Raw genomic sequence first — 12,118 nt, 5'->3', positions numbered from 1 at the left:
CCCTTCATTTCTATGGACTTATTTAGACGCTGAATTGAGGGGATCCCGTTGAGTTTTTTTTTCTTTTTTTTCTTTGTATTTGAAGTTTTAGTGGCGAACTTGTGGGCAAAGGTGTATTCCTTTAATTTTAGTTTGCGTCTCCATCTCGTAATCAACTGATGCCTAGCTGCCTGAATTTTTGCTTTAGCCATATTATCAGTTATCAATAGTTCGTCAACCAAATATATATAAAATTATTTTTCAAGATCATTAGGTTAGCCAAAGACAAGGTTTAGGCATAATTCACCTTGGCCTAGGGCCAACCCTGCAGGACACCTTCACTTCATATGATTCGAAAGAAAGGAAAATCATTAACAATTTAACAAGAGAAAGAAGCCAAATGCGCTCGAATTATTTAAACAAATGACATTTTTCTTTTGTTTTCATTTGCCAATAATGGTCTTTTCGGTAAACATCACAGTTGACCGTCGTGCAATGCAAGCAGTAATTGCTACACAATCAACACACAAATCTCAACATCCATCTCTCTTTTTCATGCTCGTTACAAAATTTATTCGTAAATTAATTGATTCCTCCTCAATGAAAAGAACTACCATTTATTTTGGACAACCCTGGCTAGCAAACAATCACCACGTACTGTTAGAGACATCCCTGCACAGTGGTCTTTCACAAATGACATGTTTTTCGCAAAGCCAACATGATAGCCGATGCATGCCTTCATTTTTTTAATTTTTTTTGGAGTTGAGGTTATAAATTTATAATAACGTACTAGCACACTGTATTTTAGCCATCTAATCTTCTGCTAGTTGATTTTTGACGATTCTTAGTTTTGTAAACTTCTAATAGCATACATTCACAACTAATCTATTAATATGTATGCTAGCTTTTGACGATTCTCGTTCTTTAAACTTCTAGTAGCATATAGAATAACGTTTCATCTACCTTATATGATGATTTCCCAGAAATCTTCCTTGCAGCTAGTGTACTGTATTTTCATCATAGAAACAAAAGGCAACTAACAAAAAATATTAGTCCAAGTCAAGTCTCTCCTTTGACGAATTCATTGACTTGAGTAAATTACCTGGCCTTTTGTGTTCTTCGTATCTAGCTTCACCTAGCATATAGAATACCGTTTCATCTACCTTATATGGCGATTTCCCAGAAATCTTCCTTGCAGCTAGCTAGTGTACTGTATTTTCATCATAGAAACAAAAGGCAACTAACAAAAAATATTAGTCCAAGTCAAGTCTCTCCTTTGACGAATTCATTGACTATTGGAGTAAATTACCTGGCCTTTGTGTTCTTCGTATCTAGCTTCACCGGCCAATCACCATGTAAGTGAAAAGTAATTGCTGATTATGTTTCCTGAAAGTAACCCATATTTGCAGAAAGTCTTGGATTCCCATGCAATCATTACCTTTATGTCACAATGTAATTGCATTTTCTTCTCTATATTCATGACCTATTTGACTGTATATGATCCTCATCCAACTAGATATATAATAAACTACAGCTTAGTTTCGCTTTAGTGGAACAGCCAACTTCTATGCTTCAATGGAGCAAATATATACATGAATCACCTATCCAGTTATATCCAAAATAGGGAAACAAATCAAAACAAGTTGGTTGACAAAGTCCTTATAAAACCCTAATCCACACGCTAAGGCAAGAAAAATCCAACAGAGCCAAAGCTTCCTGGTGAAGCTTTCTGTGTTGCGTGGCTTCGCCCAGAAGGCTCATGCAGATGTGTATATGAAATGTATATTCGGCTGGTACACGAAATATATACGCGGCACAGACGCGCAGTTATCCTCTACAACCATGAGTCATATTCTCATTGAACAAAACAAGCCCAAGTGGAATAGAACTTGACGTGGCTCGTGGTGATTGGGAGGTGGTAACCTTCTTGAGGAAGGAAACCCTAGGACTACGACGGTCGACGTTATTGTAGTCGTGCTGCCAAAGCTAAAAGTGACATGTATACTCATATAGCATTTAATCGAAATTAATCACGTAATAATTTCATGTCAATATGTGAATACGATTCATAATTCGTAGGCAAACTAATTAACGAGGTTGATAACTCATGCAATGAAATGGAATTGGGATTACGATACTCTTTATTAGTTGTTTTGTTCGTTAAATTTAAATAAATTTAAAGAAGCATCTTGATCTTCAAAAATAATAACTAGACTATTGTTTCTCCAAAATTAACCACGTTTGATCAAAGCTACAAAATATCATACAGTAGAATTTGGAGCAGACATAGGGCATTTCATCGAAATCTCCAACCACCTTCATCTCCAAAAATATGTTCTTTGATTCCATATTTTATCCTTATTTTCTGATGGGAGAAAGAGAAAGACAGTGATTCCTTGCTTGGGATTAGAAGTCTACGTGAAGAAAAAGAGAAAAAATGGGAATATACAACAAAGATTGGTATTGTATGGTATCAAATCAAACCCCCAAATATGCAAAAATGTTTGTTCGTACGTATGTGTCTTATAAAACTTGTACACTATACCATATCTTTAGGGACACTCTAGGTTGACACTGCAGCTAAAGCCTCCAAAGAGGTAAAACGTCTCCAAGAGAATAACCTATGTTGCCCCCTCTCCACTCTAACCCACCATTTTTTTGTTTTTTTTTTTGTTTTTTTAGATAATTAGGGTTTTTCTTTGTTCTTCGCCACAAGTTGAACTTTTGTTAACCACCTGTTGTGGTAAGGCTGATCGAGCAGCTTAATTACCATAAAACCCCCATATCTAACATTCGAGTCCCAACTCCTACAAATTTATGACCAGCAGGTTTGATTGGTCTTCGGATTCATGCGTCTGCGGTGGGAGATTATTCTGAATTTGCTAGAATACCTTTGTGAACCTCAGTCCGGATATTGACTAAGGGGCTTGCTTATGTCACTTCTGATCCAAGCAAAAAAAAAAAAAAAAACAAAACAAAACAAACAAAAAGAAGTTAAACCCTTGTTTAGTACTACGTGGAAAAGAAGAAAAGAGAATACCTGGCTAATAAGATAACACACACCGATTCTTCGATCCGAACGTGTACACGCAATACAAACCCAACTTGTCCTGCAAGCAACCTTTACTATATCTAGAAATTTCTTGCCTCTCTTAAATGTTTTTATATAGCTTTTTGAAACTCAGCTTAGCTCAGCCCACAGCCGTTGTTTCTTCTCCTCTCTCTTTCTGTTGCGGCGAGGATTTGGATTTGAAATTTGTAATTTATTATCTGATTAAGGAAAACGTGCTCGAAAAGCGACGGTTTGCTTGCTTAAGAAGACCTCTAGCTGAGATCGAGTTTGGTAAATTATATAGCAAGAAAAAGTGGAGCAAATAGGGGGGAGCAAATTTGGGGTCTGGTATGAGCAGCCTCAGAAAAAGTCTAGCAGCACAGAAAAGGATCAGATCAGCAGCAGCAGCATGACATGGCACTCAGATGACGATGAGGAAGAAGAGAGGGCAATTCAGTCAGTTGCTCCCTCTTCTGCAACTTATCCTCAACATAAGAATAATAATAAGAACAGTGAAATATCATGCCCATCTTGTGGCCACCCTATAGATATTCAAGACCAGGTACTTACTGATAATTTGATATATATTGTTTCGTAATTTCAGTTTTTAATATTTCAATTATTCCAGTTCGATTTATATGAATTTTTTCTTTTCTTTCTTTCTTATTAATTGATCGAAGGCTGGAATTCATGATTTGCCGGGACTACCAGCAGGGGTGAAATTTGATCCGACGGACCAAGAAATTCTTCAACATTTGGAGGCAAAAGTGCTCACTGATACCAGAAAGCTTCATCCACTCATTGATGAATTCATACCAACGCTTGAAGGAGAGAATGGAATTTGCTCTACCCACCCAGAAAAGCTACCAGGTTAATTTACATAAATTTGTATTGTTATCAACTTTGTTTTTTTTTAGTGCTTAGATGATTTCGGTTTAGTATTTACTTTAGAAGTAAAATTGCAGTGGAAAAAGCTATACATCACAGTTTAATTTAGCTCAAAAGATGGATCAATGCCTGAATCTTGTATATCATGATTTGGGTAAACTTGAAATTTACAAATCTTTTACTTCTTTTTAATCAGTACATATTCACAATCTTGGAATTTCATATTTTTCATCTTGGTATATATGTGTCTAACTGTCTATTTCTAGATATCACATTGATGGCATCATCTAACTACCACATGAGTTTTACTTGAAAAAAACATGATTTTTGCTTGTTAATTTTCCCTTTTTCTCGTAAGAAAAGAAATTTCAAGCGTCTGTTACATAAAATTATATATAACAGATACCATATGAATTAGAGTTTACTATAAATAAATTATAAATGCAATTGGAGTCACATACCATATGAACAACATTAGCTTAGTGGATGTCATTTTGCACTATTGGATAAGGTCAAGTTCCAATCCCTTCACCATATAACCATATGTGGTAAACTGCTGATTATAGGCTTTACTAACAATATATTATTTCATCTACTGGCAGACACTTGTTTTTTTTCTGGTTTGTTTTGGTACCAGTTATACTGTTTTCTTCATCTATACATCAGCCTTTAAGTCCATATATATATGCAGGAGTGAACAAAGAAGGACAGATCCGCCACTTCTTTCACCGACCCTCAAAGGCCTACACCACCGGAACTAGGAAGCGAAGGAAGGTTCACACCGAAGAAGATGGAAGCGAGACGAGATGGCACAAAACAGGCAAGACAAGGCCGGTCCTCACCAACGGAGCAGTCAAGGGTTTCAAAAAGATCTTAGTCCTCTATACCAACTACGGCAGGCAAAGGAAGCCCGAGAAGACGAATTGGGTGATGCACCAGTACCACCTTGGTAACAATGAAGAAGAAAAAGATGGGGAGCTAGTGCTATCTAAGGTCTTTTACCAAACGCAACCTAGGCAATGTGGTATGGGCACTCCAGGCATCAGAGATGGTGGTCCTCCATTGTTGAATCCATTTGATAGTCATCATCATAAAGGTCATGTGAATATTCGAAGTGGGCAAGATGGTAATTCTCTTCCTCTTCCTCTTCCTCCAAAGAAAGCTGGTGTTGTGGAATATTACAATCATAACCAACCTGGTCCTTTCATGAACTATGATCATCCACATCTGATTCAAGGAGTCCAGAATAGGGATATTCCAGCTCAACTAATTCCTAACATGGTTCTTCAAGGTGACGGGTCATCGTTGTTTCGATATAATACTGCAGATACAAGCAAAGGAAAGCTAATTGAGAGGAAAATATAGTCATGGGTCTATATCATGGCCATGGATATATGGAAAAGTTTTTATATTGAGGTAGCTTAGCTAGTTTAGGGCAGCAGTGACATTATACCTTCTTGCCATTTATACTCTTCCGTTTTGAATTGGACAATTTGATTATTGACTTGTTGCTGTACAATATTCAAAAAATGACTTTCTTATGAAAAAAAATTATGGATTCATTCATTCATATGTTAACATCCTAAAAAATTTATGGATTATTGGAAAGATTAGGCGCCAAGCATCCTCTAGTCTTTATTTATTATTATTATTATTATTATTATTATTATTATTATTATTATTATTATTATTATTATTATTATTATTATTATTATTATTATTATTATTATTATTATTATTATTATTATTATTATTATTATTATTATTATTATTATTATTATTATTATTATTATTATTATTATTATTATTATTATTATTATTATTATTATTATTATTATTATTATTATTATTATTATTATTATTATTATTATTATTATTATTATTATTATTATTATTATTATTATTATTATTATTATTATTATTATTATTATTATTATTATTATTATTATTATTATTATTATTATTATTATTATTATTATTATTATTATTATTATTATTATTATTATTATTATTATTATTATTATTATTATTATTGTTCATATCCTTTCATAGAAAAAAGAAATCTGAAAAAGAAATCTGAAAATTCATTTGGGGAGTTATGAAATTGAACCTTGAAAGTTATGGTCGAAAACCCGAATTTCCATTTCCGAGAGGGGGTATAAATAGGAACCTAAGTCATTTTTCACCTCGATTAAAATCGGAAACCTAAAATCCTCGCCACTCGACCTGCGCAGCGGATCCAACGGGTTCTTGGCCTTTGGTCTACCCAGACCGCCGCACAGGCGCCATCTGGAGTGCCTCTCCATGCCGGTGACGTTTCCGGATTCGATCACTTTCCCTCGATAGTTGACCATCGCAGCAAATTGAAGCGAGGAAGCCTTCGGCAACCACGCAACACGACTTAGTTAGAGCTCTCTTCTCCGGCCATCTCAGGCGACGCCACCAAGCCATCGATTGGATTGGCTGCGCGGGTTGAGTGGCGAGGATTTTAGGTTTTCCAATTTTAGCCGAGGTGAAAAATGACTTACCCAAAATGGTAAGTCCCTATTTATACCCTCTCTCGGAAATGGAAATTCGGGTTTTCAACCATAACTTTCACGTATGAACTCCCTTTTGGGCGTGCTATGTGTCGACAGACTCGGTGTAACGTCTTCTACAACTTTCATGAAGGAAGTTTCCTAGTTTGCAAGGAATAAAAGTCAACTTTTGGGAGTATTTAAAAGCATCAAAATGAAGTTAAAAGTAAATTAGTTTTCATTTACCGTCCGAATGACCAGTAAACTGGTAACAAAATATCTGAAACAAATAAATTTTGCTGGGCCCGGCCCTCTAGGCCCTAATAATTTTCTATTTTTTAAATAAATTTTTCCTTTTTCTATAACATACAACTTATCTCTTTTTTTGTAGGGAAAATTTCGCAAACAGTACACCAAGTAAATGCCACTAATAATTCTTATACACAAAGTTTCAAACCAAACATTTCGGTACACGAAATTTGAAACTCGACCCACTATCAGTACACGAAAAAAAGGAAGAAGAAAGAGATAAAAACGAAGGAAAAAAAAAAACAGAAAAAAAAATTATTAAAAAAAAAAGAATTGAGGGCATAATGGACATTTTGGTGTCAAAAATTGACGTCGTGTACTGATAGTGGGTTGAGTTTCAGATTTCGTGTACCGAAATGTTTGGTTTGAAACTTTGTGTATAAGAATTATTAGTGGCTTTTACTTGGTGTACTGTTTGCGAAATTTTCCCTTTTTGGTAATTGATTTCCTAACCTTTCTTTTCTTTAATTCTTGTTTCCTTTGTTAAATAACAATTACTTTTTGAGAGATTTAGAGAGAGAGTTAATTAAATATAAACACATTAATAATTAGCACATCTCTCTTTTGGTCCGATATATCAGGAAAGAAACCTAAACTTTGGAGAAAGCATCGGGGAGTTTGCAATCTGTCCGGCGGCGCCTCCGCGTCGAGCGTGGCTCCGCCCCTCATCGACGAATGGTGGATGTTGCCGGACGGGTTCTTGGGGTCTCAGGGTTCCTATCTTTGTCTTCGTTTCGTCGATCTGGGCTGGGTATAATTCTTCGCTCTTCTCAGACGATGGCGCTGGTGTGGATGATGGTTGATGGGCGTTCGGCGGCGGCGCAGATAGGGGTGTGCAAAACATGGTACAAACCGGCCAAAACCGACCAATAAATATGGTTTGGTTAAGGTTTTTTAACTTTAAAAATTGAAAATCGGTTCAATACCGAACCAAACCATTTATGAACTGGGTTGGTTTGGTTTCTCTTGTACTTAAACCGCGGAATCCGAACCGACCGGTATGTTTGAAATATAAGAGAAAAAGTTTTTTTTTATTTTATATATATATATATATACACATAATAAATATATATTCATTTGTCCAGTTTGTTCTAAGTAAGTTCTAAATCTCTAGTTATAACTTTATTCTCAAATGGGTGTGTGTGTTTGGTGGGGTGGTAAGACTTTGGTCTCATATATAAGAGGTCAGAAGTTCGAGCCCCATCAAAGGTGGGAATGGGGTGGGGTTTTTTTTAAAAAAAAAAAAAAAAAAACTTTATTCTCAAATGATATACTATCATATTGAATTCAAGGCCCAAAGGCCTAAAACCTTAGTGTCTATATATATATATACAGTCCTGGTCACCTGGTCAGCAACTGACCAGGGATCATTTGCTCAATCACCGTCCGATTTCAATCGGACGGTTTACAACTCTCTTTTCCTCTCTCATCACTTAACTGTGAACCGTCCGATTGAAATCGGACGGTGAGTGAGCAAAAATTCCATGGTCAGCAGCTGACCATTGGAACGGGATCGTATATATATATATATATATATATATATATATATATATATATATATATATATATATATATATATATATATATATTTTAGGAAAGCGAACCCTGATTCAAAATTTTATTGATAGAAGAAAAAAGGTACAAAAGGAAGTGGGGGACTAGGCCAAAACCACTTTTAAGGGACAAAACAAAGAGAGAACAGATATAAAATCCAACTATAATCAACATTCTTGCTAAAAAACAAAGAACAAACATGCTAAATAAAGCGATAAGTATTAAGCAGACAAAGTTCTCTACCATAAATCCCAGCAACAAAGCTTGGCAACTTTCGCCACCAAATAGAACCATTGTTAGTAGCACCATAATCCGCAAGCTTGTCAGCAAAAGCATTGCCTTCTCTGTAGATATGAGTTACCTTAAAATGTATAGAGGAGATGAACACCATGCAATTTAACCACGCTACTTTTTGCTTCCAAGGAACCAAGTGTGGAGACTTGAAATACTGAACCACAAGAGCGGAGTCCGTTTCAAGCCAAATATTAGTCCAACCACATGCCTTGGCTACATTAAGAGCTTCTATAACTGCAAGAATTTCAGTCTCTATTGCACTTTGAGCAGAAATCCTGTGTGAAAAGGCTCCCTGAAATAGACAACCATTATCCCTGAACACTCCTCCAAAACCAGCTGCCTGAGGTCCCTTGAATGATCCATCAGTATTCACTTTTAGCCAACCATACGGTGGAGGTTGCCAGCGGACCGGGATAAAATCCGGTGCCTTAAGCCGTAAAGGAGATAAACCAAGGCACTGGAAAATAGGCAAAGATCCCGAAGAGGTAGAGGAGGGAGAGAAATACATTGATGCCGAGTCTTTAAGAGAGAGCAAGAAAAAGTGTTATATGAAAGTACTACCCCCATACCTAATTTTATTTCGCTCTGTCCAAGTGCACCAGATCACATTGCATATAGTGAAGTACCACATCTTCCTGGCTGCAGGAGTAAGTGAATCAAGCAACTCCCTTGAAAGAAAAGAATGATGAATCATCTGTGGTTGTATCAACAATCTAAACCAACTAAGCACCCACTTCCAAAAATCTTGCATCCATCTACAGTTGAAGAATAGATGATCAAGAGATTCATTGTTCTACAAAAATCACACCTAGAGCAGAGAGAGTAGCCCTGCCTTTGTAATCTGTCGTCAGAAGGTAACCTTCTATGTAAGAACTTCCAGGTAGCAATACTCTTTCTAGGCTGAATTGCCTTATGCCAAATGAATTTGAAGTTTTCTAACACAGGCAAAGGAGGAGCAATGGAGTGATAGGCATCCCTAGCTGACATACGGCCTGATGATGACCATGACCAGATTGGAGTGTCTGGCATGTCATACATGGGAAGCGAGATATTTGAGATCTGCATAGCTATATTAGGAAATGAAGAGGAGAAGAGCGCAGGCAAAGACCACTCTTTATTAGTAATATAATCACTTACTTTGTCTGTCAAGAAAGTTGAGCACTCTATGTTTAAGCCCTGGGATGAGATGATAGAGGAGCCCAACCAATTATCAGTCCATAAACGTATTGATCTCCCATCCCCCACAAGCCATTGAACGTTGGAATAAAAGGAGTTCCATACCTTTTTCAATCCTGTCCAAATGGAGGAGCGCTGATAACTCCTGATCGGGTGGAAGGAGTCAGTAAAGTACCGATCTCGCAGAAGCTTGGAAGAGGTGGAATCCGTTTTAATAATACCCCAACAGCGCAAGTAAAGCAGTGATTTGTTTAGCAAAAATAAGTTTTGCAATCCCAGCCCGCCATGAGCAACAGATGTACAACACTGATTCCAGGCCACCAAGGTATTACCTTTTTTCAGGGGGTCACCTGACCAGAAGAAATTTCTTGTCCAACCTTGGAATTTTGTCAACAACGGTTTAGGCCATTCATAAACTTGAAAACTATAGATTATCAGGCTTAAAACCTTAGTATATAATCGCTATAATTTTTTTGATCATTTCACATCACATCTCTGATCTCTCAATCTCTCATTCTTTGACCTTTAATACTATCATACTAAGCTAGTATGGATGGCTAAGTTGTTAAATAAGTGAATCACTTTGAATCTAATTTAGGTTTTAGTTTTGGACTATCTGTTTTAGATTTTAATTATTGAATTTTCAATTTAGATAATTTAACATAATTTCAATTCTTGAGATTGAATTTTTACTATGAATTTGTTCATAAATTGCATGTTAATATTATATAGGTGAAAACCGCCTAACCGACCAAACCAAACCATCTTTAATTGGATTGGATTGGGTTGGATTGAGTTTTTTTTTTTTTTTTTATGACCGGTTTTCCAAAATGCCTAAACCGCTCACTTTGGCATAGAGACGGTTTGAAGTCAAAACCGATCCAACCCAATCCGTGTGCAGCCCTAGGCGCAGACATGGAGCAGATGGCCAGAGGCCAGATCATGGCGGCGGCATGTCATGGATCGTATGGTGCTGGGTTCTTCTCTGTTCTAGGTCGCTAGGCGGAGCCTGCAGTGGGGGTTTCTAGCTCTCAAGTTGACGATCTCAGATGCTGGCAGGGCACAGGGATGGCTTGTTACTAGGATTGGGCATCTTCGGCGAGGTGAGCTTGAAGGGATAGTGTTGCAGTGGTGGTTTGCCGGCGGCGCATCTGGGGAAAGGGAAGAGGAGTACAGTGGCTCCCTTTTTATTTTGTTTAGAGGCTTGTTTCTGGTTAGGTTTTTTTGGTCATTGGTATGTCTCTACTCCTTTGAGCTAGGGTTGGGTCAATTTGAGGTGCCATGGATGTGGTGTCTTTCCTGGGGACAAATTGGATTATTTTCGGTTTTATCTTATGGTCAAGGTGCTGACGAGCGATCCTTGCACGTGGTCTGGTATTTTTGGGACACGGTGTGGAAGAGGACGTTTGTTTTTCTGGCGGTTGTCTATGAGGTGGTATCGAGATTCTCGGGAGTTTCTGTAGCCCGAGAGGTTGGGCGATATAGGTGGTTAGGGGTTGGGCCCTTTTGGCTCATGGATGTCATTCTTGATGACGGACCCGTAACTAGTTTGGTTTTTAGGGAGGAGAGTGGGGAGTTCATGTCCACCACCGGTCATTCCCATATTATGTAATCTTGGTTATTTTCAATAAGGGAAAATTTCGCAAACAGTACACCAAGTAAAGGCCACTAATAATTCTTATACATAAAGTTCCAAACCAAACATTTCGGTACACGAAATCTGAAACTCGACCCACTATCAGTACACGACGTCAATTTTTGACACCAAAATGTCCATTATGCCCTCAGTTCGTTTTTTTTTTAATAAATTTTTTTTTCTGTTATTTTTTTTTCCTTCGTTTTTTCTGTTATTTTTTTTCCTTCTTTTTTTCTGTTATTTTTTTTTTCCTTCGTTTTTATCTCTTTCTTCTTCCTTCTTTCGGGCTCACTCCCTCGCTTCCAACGCCGCCCTTGCCCTCCAATTTGTGAGATTTATGGTCCTACAGCTTATATTTGTAACTCAGCCAATATTTAGTCATGTGAAAAGAAAGAAAGAGATAAAAACGAAGGAAGAAAAAAAAATAACATAAAAAACGAAGGAAAAAAAATAACAGAAAAAACGAAGGAAAAAAATAACAGAAAAAAAAATTTATTAAAAAAAAAAAAAACTGAGGGCATAATGGACATTTTGATGTCAAAAATTGACGTCGTGTACTGATAGTGGGTCGAGTTTCAGATTTCGTGTACCAAAATTTTTGGTTTGGAACTTTATGTATAAGAATTATTAGTGGCCTTTACTTGGTGTACTGTTTGCGAAATTTTCCCTTTCAATAAAGGATTCTTATTCTAAAAAATATATATATATAAACAC

General features: G+C 36.7%; 1 protein-coding gene across 2 annotated transcripts; it reads left to right on the top strand.

The window, feature by feature from the left end:
* The first annotated feature begins 3,159 nt into the window (after positions 1-3,159).
* Positions 3,160-5,497, top strand: LOC133733275 (NAC domain-containing protein 73-like). 2 transcript variants are annotated; one of them, XM_062160919.1, is made up of 3 exons: positions 3,160-3,593; positions 3,746-3,901; positions 4,611-5,497. In XM_062160919.1, exons 1-3 carry the CDS (start codon positions 3,554-3,556, stop codon positions 5,282-5,284), a joined length of 870 nt encoding a protein of 289 aa, XP_062016903.1. In that variant the 5' UTR covers positions 3,160-3,553; the 3' UTR covers positions 5,285-5,497. The 2 variants fall into 2 exon arrangements, with proteins under 2 accessions (XP_062016903.1, XP_062016902.1); XM_062160918.1 differs by having other exon boundaries at positions 3,712-3,901.
* The last annotated feature ends 6,621 nt before the right edge of the window (positions 5,498-12,118 follow it).

This window comes from Rosa rugosa, chromosome 2, assembly GCF_958449725.1.
Source record: "Rosa rugosa chromosome 2, drRosRugo1.1, whole genome shotgun sequence".
Lineage (NCBI taxonomy): Eukaryota > Viridiplantae > Streptophyta > Magnoliopsida > Rosales > Rosaceae > Rosa > Rosa rugosa.
Note: the sequence above shows the minus strand (reverse complement) of the source record. Positions and strands in the feature narration are given on the sequence as shown.